The 21,834-nt window shown below is 43.0% G+C and overlaps 1 protein-coding gene across 37 annotated transcripts in view; it reads right to left on the bottom strand.

Annotated features, from left to right (window-relative positions):
- PCNT (pericentrin) overlaps nucleotides 1-21,834 on the bottom strand; it is a 142,014-nt gene that overhangs the window by 68,805 nt on the left and 51,375 nt on the right. For 17 of the 37 annotated variants that reach the window (XM_023630346.2, XM_070252655.1, XM_070252647.1 and 14 more), the window contains 2 exons: nucleotides 13,621-13,773; nucleotides 9,581-9,727 (listed from right to left, as the gene is read on the bottom strand). In XM_023630346.2, the coding sequence (XP_023486114.1) occupies nucleotides 9,581-9,727; nucleotides 13,621-13,773 (300 nt within the window). Of the gene's footprint in view, nucleotides 1-9,580; nucleotides 9,728-13,620; nucleotides 13,777-21,834 lie in introns of all 37 variants that reach the window. The other 20 variants (XM_023630345.2, XM_023630353.2, XM_070252656.1 and 17 more) reach the window with 2 other exon arrangements.

Here is a 21,834-nt window from a genome sequence, read left to right as displayed (position 1 = left end):
TTTTCTGGTCATTCAGGATAAAAGTTAGTTACCAGCCAGGAAAGATCCCTCTTAAATATTTCTCTCTAAAAATAAAAAGAGTTGGGACTGGCCCTGTGGCCAAGTGGTTTAGTTCATGTGCTCTGCCTTGGCGGCCTGGAGTTCACAGGTTCAGATCCTGGGCACAGACCTAGCACTGCTCATCAAGCCATGCTGTGGCAGCATCCCACACACAAAATAGAGGAAGATTGGCAAGGATGTTAGCTCAGTGACACTCTTCCTCGCCAAAAAAATAAAAAAATAAAAATAAAGAGTCAACGACCATGGTGTCTCAGTGGGCTGGGCGGGTGAGTGGCACCAGCCACCTTGGGTGTCCACAGCTACCATGGGCTCCCTGAGCAGTGGCCATGGGCCGTGGGGGTTTTATCTCGTAACTTAGAAAAGTGACAAGTGTGTCTTAGAGCAACTGAGCAACCTGAGCCCCTTCATCCAAGAGCCCCTCCCCTGAGCAAGTCACCAATGGTGGTGACTTCTCAGGACTGGTCAGTTTACTAACGAGAACACGGGCGTCCTCCCTACAAAGACAAGGGAACAGGGGACACCACAAAACATGACCACACACACATTCGGTGGGGCTGCTGGGGAGAGCGCCAGTCTGACACCTCCCTTGAGGATGGCCAGCGGTGGCAGGGCGGCAATGTGCAATGAGCTCAAGTGCAGTCCAGGTGGAGAGGCTGGGCTGGGACAGCTCCAAGCTGGCATGGCTTTCTCTGTATCTAGCAGCAGGAAGAGCAGGTTTGTGGCGGGAGAAAATGGGTGAGGGAACACCAGTGCAGGGCGGCCTTAGGATGATGCAAGAAAACACAGGCAGAGGAAAAAGAAGGGGGAAATTCTGAAACCAATTTGCTGCCGGGAACAAAAGCAAATTGTAAAGACAGTTTCGATGTTGCACTTGGAGGGAAATTAGAAAAAACAAGGATTCTATAAACTGGCTACATCAGACTAAGATGTACAGGTAGCTGGAAAAACTAAAGAGAATGGAATAAATAAAAAAGTGAACTGCAAGCTTCAAGACGACAAACCATGACTAGAAAATGAACAAAAAACACAAGTTGAAGGCGCACACCAGCTGTTGGAGCCCACGGAACTGCACACAGAAGGCTCAGAGCCGGGGCGTGGACGGTACACGGCAGGCAAGGGATGGCAGACCCCCACGGGCCTGGTGGCAGTGAGCCCGGCACCCAAGGTTGGCCAGTCGGTGGCCGCACCCATGGCTGATGGGTGGCCAGCACAGGCCACCGTGAGGACCGGTTCCACTGAGTCTATGGACAGCAGACCTGCCCTCTGCCAGGCCTGCTCCCTCCTGCTGCCAAACGGACATGGAAACTGGGGGAAAAATTTAACAGATAAAACCTCTAGCAACAGTGATCAAGAAAAAGAGAAGTGCAAATAAACTTCTCAACAAAACTGACTGAAAAAAATAGAAACAGAGCTATACATCTTCCCACAAAGAAAATTTTAAGCTCTATCTTGTGACTTAGGGTTACAATTTGGTCTTTCAGCTGTTGAGGACAGTTTTCCCCTTAAATGATTTTACTAAACATTTAAGGAAAAGATAATTCTTATTTTTTTTTTTAAAGATTGGCCCTGAGCTAACATCTGTTGCCAATCTTTTTGTTTTCTTCTTCTTCTTCTCCCCAAAGCCCCCCAGTACATGGTTGTATATCTAGTTGTGAGTGCCTCTGGTTGTGCCACGTGGGACGCTGCCTCAGCATGGCCTGATGAGCGGTGCCATGTCCCCGCCCAGGAGCTGAACTGGCGAAACCCTGGGCCACCAAAGCAGAGCGCACAAACTTAACTACGCGGCCATGGGGGCCAGGCCTGGAAAAGATAATTCGAGTCTTACACAAACTTGTCCAGAGAGTAGAAAGGGTGGGGAGGACACTCTTTGCTTATTTTACGAAACTGCACCATGAAAGGAAAGGAAATTACAGTAAGTCACAATGAAAAACAGATTCAGAAGGTTTAAAAACAGTATCAGAAAATAAAATCTAACAATATCTGAAAAATTATGTACAAACTAGCTTAAACACACAGATATGTTGGTTTAATATTAGGAAATCATGAATGTGACTTACCACATTAACAGATTAAATGAGAAAAATAATTTTATATAAATAAATGCAGAAAAAGCAAATTCAACATCCATTCATGTAAAAACCTATCACTTCCTTAACCCGAATAAAATCATCTACAAATACCTACAGCAACACTATTCTTAACAACGAAAAGTGCAAAGCACCGCACTAAAAGCTAGCTGCTTTTCTATACGAACAACCATCAGTTTTAAAGTACCTATTCTCAAATATCGAACTACAAATCTAACAAAAGATACGCAAAATCTCCATGGAGAAAATTATACAGTGCACTGAGAGAAATTAACAAAATCAAATAAAAAGAGAGAGACTCTGGAATCGTAGACAGGAAGCCCCTATAACATAAAGATGTCAATTCTCCCTAAAGGAATGTACAGATTCAACACAATTTCAACCCCAATCCCAGCAGGAGACTTTGGAGGAATTAACAGGCAGATCCTGGTGCTCACGTGAAAAAGCACAGGGCCAGCAACAGCGAAGAAGCTTCTGAAGAGGAAGAGAGCTGGAGTCCAACAGCCAGGTGCTACTGCCACCAGAGCTGGGCAGCATCTGCACAGGGACAGACACACTGACCAAAGGAGCCTAAGAGAGGCCAAGACCACCCATGTGTGTGAGCAGCAGGGACGGACGCCACACACTGACCTTAGGTCAGTCCTTGCAGGAAAAATTAATTCCCCTACCTCATGTGGATTAGAAGTTAAATTATAAAATAATCTTGGAGAATATTTGTATGAAATAGGAAAGGATTTCTTAAGCAAGGCAGAGACAGCACAAACTCTCAAAGGAAAAATGGTAACAGAGTTAATTCATCAATCAAGAACTTGTGTTCATCATAAGATTAACAGAAAGAAGGGAAAAAACACATATTAGAAGAAATCCAGAATATACAAAGAACTTCCCTAAGTCAGTAAGAAAAGGACAGCCTACTATTTTAAAATAGAAAAGTGGAAAAAGATACAAACAAGCATTTCACAGAAGGGGAAACACAAATGGGCCATAAATATATTAACAGATACACAATCTTATTAGCTAACAAGGCAATGCAAATTAAGACTAGCATGAGATAACATTTCATGGCCACAAAACTGGCAAAAACTAAAAAGTAGGCCTATACACTGAGAACTAAGACATTACTGAAAGAAATAGAAGACAAAATAAAGAAATGCAAAGATACTCCATGCTCATGGGTTGGAATAATAAATGAAGTTAAAATGTCCATACTACCTAAAGCAATCTACAGATTCAATGTAATCCCAACAGAATCCCAATGACATTCTCTCCAGAGACAGAAGAAAGAATCCTAAAATTTATAGGAACAACAAAAGACTCCAAATAGCCAAAGCAATCCCGAAAAAAAAGAACAAAGCTGGAGGCATCACAACCCTGACTTAAAACATACTACAAAGCTATAGTAATCAAAACAGCATGGTACTGGCACAAAAACAGACAAACAGATGGATGGAACAAAATTGAAAGCCCAGAAATAAAACCATACATCTATGGACAGCTAATTTCCAACAAAGGAGCCAAGAACATACAATGGAGAAAGGAAAGTCTCTCAATAAATGGTGCTGGGAAAACTGGACAGTCACATGCAAAACAATGAAAGTAAACCATTATCTTACACCATACACAAAAATCAACTCAAAATGGATTAAAAATCAACTTGAATGTAAGAGCTGAAACCATAAAACTCCTAGAAGAAAATATAGGCAGTACACTCTTTGACATCGGCCTTAGCAGCATTTTTTCAAATACCATGTCTACTCAGGCAAGGGAAACAAAAGAAAAAATAAACAAATGGGACTACATCAGACTAAAGAGCTTCTGCATAGTGAAGGAAACCATCAACTGGGAGAAAATATTGCAAATAATTTATCTGACAAGCGGGTTAATTTCCAAAATATATAAAGTACTCATACAACTCAACAACAAAAAACAAACAACCTGATCAAAAAGTGGGCAGGAGATATGAACAGACATTTTTCCAAAGAAGATACACAGATGGCCAATAAACACATGAAAAGATGTTCAACATCACTAATTCTCAGGGAAATGCAAATCAAAACTACAATGCAGAGATATCATCTCACACCTGTCAGAATAGCTACAATTAACAAGACAAGAAATAACAAGTGTTGCAGAGGATGTGAAGAAAGGAGAACCCTCATACACTGCTGGTGGGAATGCAAACTGTTTCAGCCACTATGGAAAACCGTACGGAGATTTCTCAAAAAATTAAAAAGAGAAATACCATATGATCCAGCTATCCCACTACTGGGTATCTATCCAACGAACTTGAAATCAACAATTCAGAGACTTATGCACCCCTATGTTCACTGCAGCACTATTCACAACAGCCCAGACGTGGAAGGAACCCAAGTGCCCATCAACTGATGAATGGATAAAGAAGATGTGTTGTATATATACAATGGAATACTACTCAGCATAAAAAAGACAAAATTGTGAGATTTGCAACAACATGGATGGACCTTGAGGGTATATGTTAAGCAAAATAAGCCGGACAGAGAAAGACAAACACCACATGATTTCACTCATATGTGGAATAAACACGTAGATAAGGAGAACAGATTACTGGTTACTAGAGGAGAAGGGAGTGGGGAGAGGGCAAAAAGGGGCACACACGTATGGTGACACATAAAAACTGGACTATTGCTGATGAACAACTGCAGTCTATACAGAAACTGATATATAATAATGTACACCTGAAATTACACAATGCTATAAGCTAATCTGACCTCAATAAAATAATTTTTAAAAATGTTAAAAGTGGGAACATTCTAGGCATAGGCAAGGATGTGCAGTAACAGGAACTTGCATTCACTTTTGGTGGACCATAAACTGGTGCAACCACTTTAGAAAATAGTCTGGCATTCCCTGACCAAGCTGAACACGTGCAGAACCCTCCACCCTAGCAATGCTACTTCTAGGTATACAATCTCGAGAAGTTCCTGCACATTTGTGATGAGAGACATGGATACAAAAACTCATGGCAGCTTTATTCATAACAGCAGAAAACCAGAAAAAAGCCGAAGTCCACTGATGAATAAATGATGGTATGCAATGGAACACTACTCAGCAATAAAGATGACTGATTACACCTCCACACATCATCAACGGATGTCACAATCAACACTGCATGAGACAGGCAATTACAGGTCTCCCTGTACGAAGGGCAAAAACAGCTGAACTAAAGCGCACATTGTTCAGGAATACATCAAGAGGTAGAAACCCTATAAAAACCAGGAGAGCAGTTACTCTGGTGGGGAAGGAAGCATGGGAGAGGGCAGGCAGGGAGAGCTTAGGAGCTCTGAGAGCAAGAAGAGTGGTCTTTTTAGGTACCTGATGTGGGTGACACAATTCCTTACTTCGCAGCATTGTTTTAACTGAGTAAGCACATTTTAAAGACACTCATAGGATTAGTTCACAATGAGAGCAACTCTTCAAAGAGTCTGGTTTGCCTAAAGCATCGTTTATTCTTCTCTAACTGGGGACACAGCCTGGCCACCACACACAGGTACGCGAGTGCTCCCAGCTCGCTTGTGATGTGGGCAGCAAGGAACACCTGTGGGAAGCACGCCCCAAAAGCAGTAGCTGCCCCAGGCTGCTCACCCACAGGGTCTCCTGGCGCTCTGCCCCCAGGTGTCCACTCCAACGCCTTTCACTCTCTCCTCAACTCCCACGCTCCCTTCCAGCAAGCTATCACCCATTTTAATCGCTCTATCTGCTTTACAATTTCTCTCTTAATTCGAAATTGAAGCTTTCTTCTTAACTGTGCTAATACTTTTATTAGGATCTCTATCGTTTGCGCTGATACTTGAGTTATAAAATTGCATACGTTTTGGATGGCGTATCTTCAACCCTCTTTTGCTCAAGAGCTGTGTTATATCTAGCATTTTCTTACAGAACGAGATGTTTTTCAGGAACATATATATTGTACCATAGCAGCAACACCTGGCACTGAAGAAAAAGGTTAATCAATGCTTTGAAAGGCCCTTCCTCCTGCCCCAGCCCCACACCCTGTCCTGCTGTCCTGTGGCATGGCTCCCAGCACAGGAAGGGACACACCTCCCAACCTACTGCTGACACTGACCTCCACTGCCCAACATCTGGTTGAGAATAACTTTTACATCCTCCCAAAGTGCAGCCAACACACCCACGCACAGTGTTTAAAGTCAGTCGGGCCTGGCTCTGCTACTCAGTAGCCATCAGAGTTTTAGCAAATTAATGGAACCTCTCCTGGGCCTCAGAGACCAAGGGTCTGAACAACGAATGGGAGAGAACACACGGAAATGAGAAAATTCTGGAATATGCTTAGCACAGCGCCTAGCACACAGTCACAAGCAAACTCTGCCTCCAGTCTACTAATAAGTTCAAATCCAGTGACCTCATGTGACGACTGTAGTACAAACCCTGTGGAAATTAATAAGGGAAACCGGAACTAAGCTGGATGGGGAAGGCCTGCAGGGGGAGCTCTCACACCCTTCACACAAATACACCAAAGAGAAAGTGGGGACACTTGCATCTCCCACAGGAAGCACAGCCACTTTACTTCTCAGGAAGACACCTCTCCCACCTAGCAACAGCCCAGCCAATCAGAAACACTGAAGCTCAGCCAACAAGAAGCTTCTGCAGCCCAGCCACTGAGAAACAGCACAGTTCTGCCAATGAGAAACCCCGCAGCTCAGCCAATGAGAAACCCCGCAGCCCAGCCAATGAGAAACGCCACAGCTCAGCCAACGAGAAATGCCACAGCTCAGCCAATGAGAAACACCGCAGCCCAGCCAATGAGAAGCTGTGGCCGCCATGAACTGCTACTTCGCTCGATGGACTTTCTTTTAGAACAGCCCATCCCTCTCCCGCTTTTTCTTTATAAAAGCAGCTCCCTTCTTTGTTTTCCAGATTTTCCTATGGCTCCCCACCACATGCACATCCCAAATTGCAGTTCTTTTGGCTAGTCCCAAACAAACTCATTTTGAGATAGAATAACAGGCAAATTTACTTTTTAAGTTGATAACCCTGACACTTTTTTTTCCTTTTTGTAATTCAAGTACCTGACTTAAGCTTTGACTGCAGAGGCATCCACTTCAAAGAGAGTTAACACAGATAAACACATTGCCAGTCTCATGACCAGATAAAGAGCCAGGAGGCCTCCAGCACTGAAGCTCCTTTGTTTTAGAGATCTTGGTTGATTTCAAGAACTGACCATTTGGATCACTTGTTTTTTCTCTTCCCAGGCTTTAAATTCCCACTCTTATGTTTTAAATCCACCAATAACAAGTGAGCCTATGAAACCCTAGACCCCCACCCTCAAACCTCAGGCCCATGAGCTTTCTCTCTCTCAGTTCTTGACAGACTGAGACCGCCACAAAATAATGATAAAGTCAGAGAAAGAAAGTAGCAGTACTAGTACAACTCTGAAAGCTCTACATAGTGAGACCATCTCTAAAAACAGTATAAATACACATCTACACTTTCAAAAGTAACAATGAAGAACAACTCAACAACAAAACCACCCAATTCAAAAACTGTCAAAGCACTTGAACAGATATTTCTCCAAAGAAGACTTGCAACTGGCCAATAAGCCCATGAAAAGATGTTCAACATCATTAACTATCAGGGAAATGCAAATCAAAACCAGGAAATACTACCTTACACTCATTATGATGTCTATTATCCAAAGAACAGAAACTAACAAGTGTTAGCAAGGATGTGGAGAAACTGAAATCTTTGCACACTGTTGGAAATGTAAAATGCTACAGTCACTCTGGAAAACAGTTTGGCAGTTCCTCAAAAATTTAAACACAGAATTATCATATGACCCAATAATTTTGTTTCTAGATATATACCCAAAAAAACTGAAAGCAGGGACTGAAACAGTTACTTGTATACTAATATTCATAGCAATATTATTCACAATAGTCAAAAGGTAGAAACAACCATCAACAGATGTCCATCAACAGATGAACAGATAAACAAAATGTAGTATCTACATACAACGGAATATTATTCAGCCATAAAAAGCCATAAAATTTTGAATATGCTGTGGACAGCGGTAACAAAAAGGAGTACACATGTCAAGGCTTCTAAAATGGAGCTGGGAGGCCATCAGGGAAGTGAGATTTATGTGCATCTCTAGGCAGAAGGAATGTAACCTTTGAACTGTGCTTCACGGCTGTCATCCTGACCTTCTTCCAAGAAATATGCTTAACTCGCTGACAAATAAAAATGGCAAGCAATAGGATATATTGGAGTATATGAGGAAGCCATTTGGTATAAACCTAATTCGGCCTGACTTCTCTTTTTTCCCTCCAAAAGGGCCTGACTGGCTATTGAGCACGCATTGCATATCTGCTTAGACATTTCCTATGGCCAGAACAAAGGCCCTTGTGATAAAGATGCAACTTCCCCCCCACATTAGCATTTTTCCTTAGGCTAGGAACTGATTGCTGCACTCACCTCCCAGCTCACCTGTGACCACCCAGCTGGAGACAAGAGACTGCCACCCTGCTGTGTTCACCAAGACAGAAGACCTACCTGCTACTTCCATCAATCGGCTGTGCCGACAGAGTAGTCTCGCGACTATTGTAAAAGGAACATTCCAATCATATGTGAAACATCCTCTTTGAGGGTATATAACGACCCTGTATACCCCCCCACCTCTTTGGAGTGCTCTGTTCCTTTGTGGAAAGACTCTCCCGGGTTATAATCCTCAGATTTAAGCTCAGAATAAACTCACCCAAATTTTCATTTATAGATTGGATATGGATTATTTTCGTCGACATCACACAGATCAGAACTTTCTCCCTCAGAGATGGCCTTAGCAACCAATCATGTATAGCCCAGAACTAACAGTTGTTGCCAGCACCAATCACAAATCTTGCAAAACAACCTATGTAAGTTATCTCTTTTAGCTTTTACAAACCCTTGTCTTGTTTGTCTTCCTCAGAGCACATCTTGGGTTTCTACCTGAATCTGTGCTTCCCAAATTACAATTCTAATTTCCCAAATAAATATCTCCTGTTTAAATTGTAGTGGATTTTTCCTTGGTTGACAATGCCACAATATGCATGGACCCTGAGGACATTATGCTGAGTGAAATAAGCCAGACACAAAAGGACAAATGTATCATTCCACTTATATGAGGTCCCTAGAGTAGTCAAATTCATAGAGACAGAAAGGCAAATGGTGGGTGCAAGGGCTAGAAGGAGGTGAAATGTGGAGTTGTTTAACGGAGACAGAGTTTTTCCTTGGGATGATGAACAAGTTCTGGAAATGGATAGTTGTGATGGTTGCACAACAGTGTGAATATGGATAATGCCACTAAATTGTACACTTAAAAATGGTTAAAATAGTACATTTTTTGTACATATTTTACCACACACAAAAAAAGTAGTAACAAAGAAAAGACACATTTCACATACCTGCAGAATCTGATTGTTCTTCTCCTGAAGCTGCAGAGACAAAGACTCTTTCTCTTTTCGGTAAAAAGACTGAGCCTGCTCCCTCTCATGTCTGTGTAACTCCTCTTTTTCATGCAAAACAGCTTTCTTTTCACATTCAAATTCACCCTGTACAAAAGCACATTATTAAAAATAACAAAAAATGTCATTAAGCTATAAAATTATGCTCATTCCATTTCTCTGCTGTTTGCTAGAATTTAGTTCATTCAACAAATATTTATTGAGTCCGTACTCTGTGTCAAGAGCAGTGATCAAAAAAAGCCAAGACCGCAACCCACAGCCAACATAAATTCAAGTGTGCTTATCATCTAGAATATAAAATAAATAGCTTGCTATCGTTCCCAGTCACATTAAGAAGTTCTCCATCATCAGGGTATTATGATCATCAAAATCCAAGATATTTAGAAACCTAGGTTCTTTGGTTTCAAAAGATAAACTCTGTTTCTTCTTTTTTTCTTCTTCTCCCCAAAGTGTCCCCCCCAGTACATAGTTGTATATTCTCATTCTAAGTGCCTCTAGTGCTATGTGGGACGCCGCCTCAGGATGGCCTGGGTGCCATGTCCACACCCAGGATCCAAACTGGTGAAACCCTGGGCTGCCGAAGCAGAGCACGTGAACTCAACCACTCAGCTATCAGGCCAGCCCCCGTTTCTTCTTAAATAATAAAAAATGTTTTTAATAAGGTTTATGTAATAAGTTAAACTGTATTAACAAAATAAGCTTATTTTTTAAAAAGAAACTGCAGAGGCAGCACTTCCAGAATGGCAGGATGAGGACCTCCAAAAATCGGCTCCCCTAGAAAAGCATTGAGAAAACTGGCAAAAACTGTCAAAACTTTTTCAGAGCTCTGGTATTTAAGAAAGGCTTGCAATAATCCAAAGAAGTGAAAACAAAGGCTGAGTCTCCATCAGAATAGTAAATTTTCGGTGTTTGAATCTGCTGGATCCTGTCAATCCAATCCTGGGAGATCTTGGAAAACAGCAGCCCGGGAGCTGTGAACAGGGGGACGACAGAATGAGTCTGGAGCTCCTCAAAACACCACCCTACCAACTGCACCAACTGACCTGTCTGGCAGCTCACTGAAAAGCTTCATTCTCCAAGGTGGTCTTTACTGGATCTGATGCAGAGCTTACTCAGTGTCAAACATCCTACCCCCAGGCCATTTGTCAAAATAACCAGCAGAAACTGTTTTACATCACAGTGGCCTGAGGCTGTGATATCAGTTGGAGTTAATAATAGACTGACCAAAAAACTTAAAAGGAAACACTAGAGAATCAGATGTCAACAGGGGGCTATGAAAAGCTCCAACATGTTCCTGGGAATTTAGAAGGCATGAACATGCACGTGGCTGGGCACGTGCCCAGAAAGACCTGAGAAGGCTCTCATCTCCCACTGCTCCTGCAACTCTGCACAAGCAGGAAGGGAAAGGTAAGGCAGAGCTACAGACCGCCTGCCAGAGCACTGAAAGCAGGCCCCAGCCAGAGCCGCTCAGTGCAGACACAGAAGCACAACATGGAACCAGATACTCTGCAGCAGGAAAGCGCAACTGCTGAGATGAAAAATTCCCTGCAAGGGCGCAGCATCAGATTCAACTGGACAGAAGAATCGGCAAACACGCAGACAGGTCAAATGAGATTATTCAGTCTGGGGTGCAGAAAGAAAAAAGAATGAAGAAAAGTAAGTACAGCCTTAAAGCTCCATGGGACACCCTCAAAGACCAACACACACAGAACGGGAGTCTCAGAGGAGAGGAGAAAGGGAACAGGGCAGAAAGAACACTTAAAATTATAATGGCCCAAACATTTACAAATTTGATGAAAACATATTAATCTACACATGCAAGAAGCTCAATGAACTCCAGATTGGATAAACTCAAAGTGATCTACACCTAGGCAGCTCATAATGAAACTGCTGGAAGACAGAAAGAGAAAGAAACTTGAAAGCAGCAAGAGAAAAGACTCAATGCAAGGGATACTCAATAAGACTAACAGCTGGCTTTCTTCTTGTGAGGCACCAAAGAGACCAACAGGCAGTGGGATGACACATTCCAAGTGCTGAAAGAAAAGGACTGTCAACCAAGAATTCTACATCCAGGAAACCATCCAAAATGAGGGAGAAATTAAAACATTCCCAGATAAATAAAAACTGAGAATTCACGACTAACAGACCCACCCTGAAGAAATACTAAAGGGAGTCATTCAGGCTAAAATGAAAGAACACTAGACATTCACTTGAGTCCACATGAAGAAATAAAGAACACCGATAAAGGTAACTATAAAACACAAAATAAATGTAGCTTTTGTTTGTAATTTTTTTCTATTTGATCTAAAAGAGAACTGTCTATAGCAATGAGCATAAAATGTATACAGATGCACTTCGTATAACAATATGAGCTCAAAGGAGGAAGGAGGAAATGAAGCTATATAAGAGTTTACAGTTTTGTAAACTACTAAAATCAAGTTGGTAATGATCTGAACTAGATTGTTATAGGGTGTTCACTGTAATCCCCAGGGTAAACACTAATAACTCAAAAGAAGATACAGAAAAATGACATCAAGAAGTTAAAATGAAAAGAAGGCAGTAATGGAGAACTAGAAGAAGAAAAGAGATATAAGATACAGAAAAAGCAAACAGCAAGTACTGGTACAGCTGCCACCCACACAGACCTGGAAAACATTATGCTAAGTAAAAGAGACCAAACACAAAGACGGCGCATATTGTACAATTCTCTTTCTACAAACGTCCAGAAAAGGAAAATCCAAGAAACAAAGTAGAATAGCGGCTGCCAGGGGCTGGGGGAGAGAAGAGAATGCTAATGAGTGCCGGTTTTGTTTTTGTCGTGATACAAATGTTCTGGAGTTAGATAGCAGTGACAGTTGCACAACTCTGTCAATCCACTAAAAACCACTGAAATGTACACACTTTAAAAGAGTGATTTTGGGGGCAGGCCTGGTGGTATACTAGTTAGGTTCGTGCACTCCGCTTCGGCGGCCCAGGGTTAGCAGGTTTGGATCCCAGACGTGGACCTAGGACCACTCATCAAGCCACACTGCGGCGGCATCGCACATAAAATAGAGGACGAGTGTCACAGATGTTAGCTCACCGACAATCTTCCTCAAGCAAAAACAGGAAGAATGGCTCAGGGCTAAACTTCCTCACACACACAAAAAAAGAGTGACTTTTATGGCATATGAATTATATCTCAAAAAAGCTGTCATTAAAAAAAGCAAAACAAACCTACAATAAAAACTGTCATGAGAAGTGAAGGTATTCACAGACATCCTTCCGTGAAAACTAGCTCATTAAAGCAAGAAAAGCCTTGATGTGACTGCTGAGTCACCAAAGCAAGGCAGTAAGACAAACCTTCTCAGATTTGGAATATTTAATGACAATTCTTAGCAGAAAAGGTATGCTAACCAGCCGATTTAAATATAAAAATGAATGAAAAAATTGCCCAGATCTGTTTCAAAAACAATGAAAATATTTTGTTCTACTTTTGCATACCAAAACTAATTCAGAATAAAATTTTCTTATTTACTTTGCAGATGAGAAAAGATAGCAATAAAATCGTTGTTAGTACCACTGAGTCCACTCCGACTCCTAGTGACCCTGTGTGCAGCAGAGCGGAACCCTGCCCTCTTTCTCTGCCATCCTATCACCTTCCAATGCTGTACCAGACAATACACCGCTGCTATTCACAGGTTTTCATGGCCAGTTTTTTCGAAAGTGGGTGGCCAGGTCCTCCTTCCTAGCCTGTGTTAGTCTGGAAGCTCTGCTGAAACCCGTTCACCCTGGGACCCTGCTGGTATTTGAAATCCCAGTGACGTAGCTTTCAGCATCACAGCAACACACAGCTACCACAGTATGACAACTGACAGATGGGTGGTGCGGTTCCCTGGACCAGAAATGAATGCAGGCCGTGGCGGTGAGAGCGTCGAATCTTAACCACTAGACCGCCACGGCTGGCAAGCAATAAAATAGATCACTCTTAATCCCAGTACCTTTAGCTGTGCGATCTTCTGCTCAAGCAAGGCTTCCGACTGGCACGTCTGCAGCTCACTCTCCTGAGAGCAGAACTGCTGCTGCTTCTCCTCTTCCAGCTCGGCCGGGAGAGCCGAGCCCTGGGCCTCAGCCTCTGCAGGGACCGGGGCACTCTGCTTGAAGGAGGAGGAAGAGTCAACACTGAGCTCTGACCTTACACACGGACAAGTCTTGATCCTGGAGATGGCCCTTCTTCCACATATTTTCACTGTGACGACACATGGGAGCCAGGTCAGAGCTCAGGGAAAACTCTGAGCCACTCCATCTGTAGGCCCTGGATCCTCAACTCCATCACGATAATCAGAAACAGGGCTTGCATGGTACACAACACTGAAATTATATTTTCAAGTTACAGAGACCATATCAGAATTAACACAGGTCATTTTTATAAACTTTCTCTCCTGAAACAGATTTAATTTCCAATCCTTTAAAAGGAAGGATCCAAGCGCAACTTCCGAGTTATGACACACTACAAGGTTTCCCAAGTACTTTATGTCATTTATACCACACGACTACCTTACAGGGGAAGGATGGGTTAACCTGGACCATTCACAGCTAGGAAGGAAGCTGCAGCCCTGAAAGTAATCGGGGTTGCTGGTTCGGTGCATTGCCAACCACAAAATGCCAGTGAAAACAAGAAAACTCAAACACCAACAGGCACCACAGACAGGCAGGGCCAAGGGACAGCAGCCACACTCTTTCTCCCAAAAGAGACCCCACATGAAATGTTTCCACTCACTGGGAAGGACACTGGAAAAAATAAGAAACATTAATACCCGAGAAAAGGCAATCTCCCAGAAACAGGATAAATCATGACTAACAGTCAAGCTGAAATGAAATCATGGCAGATCAGCAACTGGGCCCAGGGCCCGGCACAGCCACTGGGGCACTTCCCCCTCAGCACCATCAGCGAGGGGTCCTGATGCCAAACCCGTATTCTCACCATGCATGTTAAATACTCTGGTTAAGAGCGAGAAGGCTTAAATACATGGTTCTTGGGAAATTCTTTTGAGCCACAGATCACTTTCTTCAGGCAAAAATCTTTCACAGAAGCAAACTTCTGTCTGAGGAGTCCAAGAGCATTATACGCCCCAACATGCCCTCATGAAACCCCCACCCCTGAGTCCTGGGGTGCCTGCACTCTGCACTGCGAAGACAGCACTGCCCAGCAGGCTCTGGCCACCTCTCTAGCCATGTGGTCCTTCTAGGCCTCAGGGTCACTGCCTACCCACAGAAAGGGTAGAGGGTGGAGTCTAGATGAAACCCTTGCTGAGAAAGGCACACAATCAAGAACCAGCCCCACTGATGACAAGGCCTTCCTCATCTGCCCCACTGGGGTGCCATGGTCCTCACTTGTGAAGGCAGCCGGGAGCTAAGATTATCACTTAGTTCTTCACCTTCATTTTGTTTCAGGAAGAGTTTTAAGGCAGTTTACAGAGAGACAAAGTGTAACAAGATAGCATAAACGTAGGCAGAACAGGAAGCGCAAAGCACCCGTCCCCTGTGCACTGTGGAAATGGGCCCTATTTTCCACCTGCAGGAGCAGTAGGGCCACTGGATACCTGTCCTGCCCAGTGTGCCCCAGGCCTGGAGCAGGACCTTGCAGAAGTGCACCATGACAGAGGCCAAGGCCCAACATGGCGGCGTCATGCAGACACTCAGGAGCCAGGCAAGGCAATGTCAAGGGCATGCACCCCCGTGCAGGAAGGCAGCCCGTGTGCGCTCAGGAAAGGCCGCAGGCAGCATCCACATCCTCAGCCACCTCTCGACCTAACTGGACAGGCTCAAAGGAGATTTTACTCATGCAACTCCTCTACCCACAAGACCTCCTTACAGACGATCATACTATTTCCAGCCATGAGTAAAACTCTATTTAATTTGCCCTGTTCTAAATGGTAAGGTCAATGTAAGAAAAAGATGTTTTCAAAAAGTTATTCAACTTAGTATCGAAATTGGCATGGAAGAAGTGAAACTCATGCTGTCTGCAGAAGACATGATTCTATATATAGAAAACCCTAAAGAATCCAACAGAAAACTCTTAGAAATAATCAACAACTACAGCAAAGTTGCAGGTTACAAAACCAACTTACAAAACTCAGTTGCATTTCCATACTCTAATAATGAACTTACAGAAAGAGAACTCAAGAACACAATCCCATTTACGATCACAACAAAAACAATAAAATATCCAGGAATAAATTTAACCAAGGTGATGAAAGACCTATACACTGAAAACTGTAAGACACTATTGAAAGAAACCAGGATGACATAAAGAGATAAAAAGAGATCCCAAAGCAATCTACAGATTCAATGCAATCCCAATCAGAATCCCAATGACATGCTTCGTGGAAACAGAGCAAAGAATCCTAAAATTCATATGGGGCAACAAAAGACCCCGAATAGCCAAAGGAATCCTGAGAAAAAAGAACAAAGCTGGAGGCATCACAATCCCTGACTTCAACATGTACTACAAAGCCATAGTGATCAAAACGGCATGGTACTGGTACAAAAACAGGCACAAAGACCAATGGAACAGAACTGAAAGCCCAGAAATAAAACCGCACATCTACAGACAGCTAATCTTTGACAAAGTAGCTGATAAATAAATGGCAAGCAATAGGATATACTGGAGTATATGAGGAAGTCTTTTGGTGTAAAACTAATTCGCCTGACCCTGTTTTTCCAAAATGGTCTGAGGTAACTGTTGAGCATGCACTGTATATCTGCTTTAAGTACTTACTATGTTCCAAAGACAAGAACAATGCCTTGTAAGATAAAGAAAGATGTAACTTCCCCCACATCAGCATCTCCATAAGCACCTCTCCCTAGGTTAGGGATTGATTGTTGACCTGCTGTGACCATCCAGCTCAAGACCACAGACCTGCTACCTGTTGTGTTCATAAATGGCTGTGTGAATCACTGTGCCAGCTAGGCCATTTCATGACCATTGCAAAAGGGACATTCCAATATATGTGAAACACTCTTTGATGGTATATAACCACTCTGTACACCCTACTTCTTTGGAGTACTCCCTTCCTTTGTGAAAGGACTCTCTTGGGCTATATGGTCCTCAGATCTGGCTCTTAATAAACTCACCCCAATTTTGATTTATAGATTGGTTATGGATTACATGCATTGACAGAGCTAAGAACATACAATGGAGAAAGGAAAGTCTCTTCAATAAATGGTGCTGGGAAAACTGGACAGTCACATGCAAAAGAATGCAAGTAGACTATTGTCTTTCACCATACACAAAAATGAACTCAAAATAGATCAAAGACTTGAAGGTAAGATGTGAAACCACAAAACTCCTAGAAGAAAATATAGGCAGTACACTCTTTGACATCAGACTTAGCAGCATCTTTTCGAATACCATGTCTACACAGGCAAGGGAAACAAAAGAAAACATAAACAATGGAACTTCATCACACTAAAGAGCTTCCACAAGGCAAAGGAAACCAGGATCAAAATGAAAAGAAAACCCACCAACTGGGAGAAAATATTTGTAAATCATATATCCGACAAGCAGTTAATCTCCAAAATGTATAAAGAACTCATACAACTCCACAACAAAAAAACAAACAACCCGATCAAAAAACGTGCAGAGGATATGAACAGACATTTCTCCAAAGATACACAGATGGCCAATAGGCACATGAAAAGATATTCAACATCACTAATTCTCAGGGAAATGCAAATCAAAACTACACTAAGATATCACCTTACACCCGTTAGAATGGTTGTAATCACTAAGACTAAAAATAACAAATGTTGAAGAGGTTGTAGAGAAAAGGGAAAGCTTGTCCACTGCTGGTGGGAATGCAAACTGATGCAGCCACTATGGAAAACAGTATGAAGATTTCTCATAAAACTAAAAATAGAAATACCATATGACCCAGCTATATCCCAATACTGGGTATCTATCCAAAGAACTTGAAATCAACAATTCAATGAGACTTATGCACCCCTATGTTCACTGCAGCATTATTCACAACAGCCAAGACGTGGAAGCCACCCAAGTGCCCATCAACTGATGAATGGATACACGATGGAACACTACTCAGCCATAAAAAAACAAAATCGTCCCATTCTCAACAACACTCATGAACCTTGAAGGCATTATGTTAAGCAAAATAAGTCAGAGAAAGACAAACACCATATGATTTCACTCATATGTGGAAGATAAACAAATACATGGACAAAGAGAACAGATTAGTGGTTACCCAAGGGGAAGAGAGTGGGAGGTGGGCACAAGGGGTGAAGGGGCACATTTATGTGCTGACTGAGAAACAATAAGGTACAATTGAAATTCACAGTGTTATAAACTATTATCACCTCAATAAAATTCAAAGAAAAAAAGGGGGCTGGCCCTGCGGTGTAGTGGTTAAGTTCATGCACTCCACTTTGGCAGCACAGGATTTATTTGGATCCTGGGCACAGACCTACACACCACTCATGAGCCATGCTGTGGTGGTGTCCCACATACAAAATAGAGTAAGACTGGCACAGATGGTAGCTCAGGGCTAATCTTCCTCAAGTAAAAAGAAGACTGGCAACAGATGTTAGCTCAGGGCCAATCTTCCTCACCAAAAAAATAAACAAATAAATAGAATAAAAAAACAAGAAGAGTTGATACTAATAACTTGCATTTTTTAACTTTACGTAAACAGTTTCATACTGTAAAAACAAAAAAAGCTTTTCTCAAGTTTTTCTCAAACTCTACAGAATTATAGGGAAAATGTCATATACATATTTTAATCATTAAGAAAACATAATAGTCATGCATAAAGAAGAAAAAAATAAGTAGTACTGCACAAAGAATATCAATGTATTAACAAAAACAAATTCAACTGATGATGAACTAAAGACATTCAAACTATATCTAGACTGTCCACAGGTTCTCTTAATATGTTCAAAAATTATCATATGAATAGATTTGCTTTTTGGGTTTTTTTTTTTTTTAACAAGAAAAGATAAAATTGTCTTAGGTAATCAATACTGGTCATACTACCGCATTCCAGAATTCTGCTTAGTGTTACCAACAGGAGGATGAGGATGTCACCAACATGGGATACATATCTCTAAGAAAAAGAAATCAAGCTTACGTTTGTGGAGAACTTTCTCACAACCAAACTCCAAAGGGAGATAACCTGGAAGGTAATCCCATCACCTCAAGAATGCATGATAAACAAATAACTCTTCTGAGAAGTCACACTGCTTTCTGACAGGTGCAAAGATATTTGTGGCCCAGACAAAACCTATTCACAGAGGAAGAACAGTGTGTTCCTGCTATTTTGGGGACAATGACCCTGACATCCCAGGGGACGCCCAGCAAGGCTTTGCGTAATATCTGTTTGCAGGGTAAAGCATGAGGGAAGACCACAGGAGGAACAGGCAGTCCCTAAAAGTATTCTCACCAAGATAGGGACCTAAATCTGATCACTGGTATAGATCTACCAACACATGTACCGGGAATAAGGGGAAAATGTTAACCAACATCACAGGAAGCAATGAAAACAGACCCAGTGCAAATGAGGCCCTGTGTGGATCCTGATTCTAACCACCACAGGAAGAGACCGGAACTTGGGCTGGAGATGAGATGCAATTAGAGAATTACTGTTAACTTTCTAGGTGAGAACGGATTACAGTCGTGTTACATTAGGGGGAGAAAGAGACTTCAGTTGGCAGAGACAGATACTTAAGTATTTATAGACGAAAACACACGATGTCTTGGATTTGCTTCAAAATAATCAGAGGGGTAGAAGGAGCCTGATGCACTAAGATTGGCACATACCCCACCGGGTGGCCGGATATGGAGTTTTACTCAACTATTCTCTCTACTGCTGTATATGTTGAAATTTTCTCCAATAAAAAGTTAAAATAAAAGAGGGGCAGAAACAGCATACCCCACCTTCCCACAAGCCGAATTTTTTTCCTGTGAAAACAGCCAGACAAAAAAGGTGACTTAAAGAGTATCTAACATTCACATCCTTAGTAGCAAAGTAAGAGGATAACTTACTTTGAGCAAACTTGTACCACAACTAGAAAAATACTTTCAAAATGCCCCAGGAGCATTCAGACGATAGTCAACACAGAAGTACAAAAATGCTAAGCCAAAAACATCAACGACACACAGTTTCAAAAAGCATAGGGCTCTTTTAGTCACCAACAGATAACAAAACAGGCAGGAGGAATGAACCCATGACTGGACAGTTTCTATAGAGGGAGCCTGTAAGTCAGTGAGCACTAGGAAAAGGGAACGACAGGGTCTGACTTTTTCAGAGAAGACAGAGAATGAAACATAGACACCCCCAGCCTGTCGGCAGGCCTCAGGGCAACAGTTCAGGAGGGAAAGGGGACAGCCGTCCACTCTCGGGGATCATTAGTTGCCCAGAGATGCTCTGACCAAATTCCAATCTGCAAAACACAGCAGCACAGTGAGCTACAGGCATCTGCCCCACAGGTCAATTCCAGCCTCTGAGACACATGGAGAAGCGTGCCCAACTCAAGAGGGCCATTTAAGAGTCCTCCTTACAGGATTCTCACCAGGCCAGGCACGTGGGCCTTGCCAGCACCCACCATTACACGCCTTTCACAAGGCTGACCATGAATGACAAAGGTGCCGATGCGAGTGCTCGTCCATCTCACATGCTCCACTGCACCTCCCTGTAGCGACACATGCTCCTGGCGGCCACCTGACCCCTCTGTGATGGCCCTCAGGACTTCAACTTGATAGGGCTGGGGGACACCGAGAGGTTGATGGGACACTGAGGGGCTGGGGACACTGAGGTGACACTGAGAGGTTGAAGGGACACTGAGGGGACACTGAGGGGGCTGAAAGGACATTAAGGGGACACTGAGGGGGCTGAGGGGATGCTGAGGGGGCTTCATCCCCTTTATTGAAATCTGAGTAAGACGATATTGTGAAGAGAAGAGTCTTTATGTGATGTAATCATTGCCCAGCTGCATTTTCTGGTTCTCAGGGTCTTGCCGTGTGTCTCTAAGCCACTGTGAGTGCACAAGCTTTCTGTGTATGGATTTCTCCGTCGTCCCCTCATCCATTCAAACACTTTCGGAAAACTCACCCAGAGTGGCAACTTAGAGTCCAAGGAGCAAATCTCAAGAAAAATGCCAACTGCCAGACTTTTCAACCAAACAAAGGGGGATGAAGCTCATTTTTATGCTTCCTATTTTTTTGGAATCACGTAAAGAAACAGTTTAAATACTAATTTCAGAAATCAACTGATATGTACACACATCACTAAGAGCACTGATTATTAATCTGGGAAACCCAGGCAAAGGCTAGGGCCTTATTTTATGGTTAGAAATGAGATATTAGCATGTCCTTTTTAAAAGCGCTATAGAAATAGTGCTTACAAAAATTTATCATCTCGATAAATTTGTACACGATGCTTCACATAAAACACCAAACAATTATTTGTGAAGCACTATGTACACAGATTCTTATCCTCTCACCCCCAGAAAAACCTGACGATGTGAGAGACACAAGTGTTTCAAATCTAAGGGGCTGAAGCAGAAGGGCCTCGGCTAGTGTCCTCAGAAGGACTCCAGGAGTTCCACAAGCCTGTGAGGAGGGTATGCAAAATCACATGCGTATGCATGTGTCCGTGCACGTGCTGTGTGTGCATGCACACGTGCTATGTACACCTAGGGTAGGCGGAGTGGTGACACCACATGGAGGGATGAGGGTGCATGGCACTGGCACACAGGGAGACCCCTGCTGGTAAACGCCATCCCGCCTAGATGCAAAGGGAACTGAGGGACAAGGGCCCCACAGCATGTCCCGAGGGTCCTGGCCGGGTCCCAGCCTCCCAGCCCCACCACAGCAGCCTCAGGTGTTCAGGAGGGTTCCCAGTGCTTCCTGCGACTCCACCATAAGAACTACAACACAATGTGACCTACTGCTTACATACGTTCTGACGTACAAAGCTGAAAAAGCAGAAAAAGAAGTCACAGCATGTGCTGATTCCTAAGAGCTCCTGCTGCAGGACACAAGTCACACACACCTGAGGTGGCCCTCCTGCACTTTCCTCCGCCTCCTGCCCTGAAGGAGGCTCCTCGCCCTTGGCCACCACCTCCTGCAAGTCCAGACCAGATGCCTCCCCTGCATCCCCAGGCACACGGCTTCTCTATGCCCCTCCCAAGTGCCACTG

This window comes from Equus caballus, chromosome 26 (assembly GCF_041296265.1).
Source record: "Equus caballus isolate H_3958 breed thoroughbred chromosome 26, TB-T2T, whole genome shotgun sequence".
Lineage (NCBI taxonomy): Eukaryota > Metazoa > Chordata > Mammalia > Perissodactyla > Equidae > Equus > Equus caballus.
The sequence above is the reverse complement of the archived record's forward strand: the minus strand, read 5'-3'. Positions and strand labels throughout refer to the sequence as shown.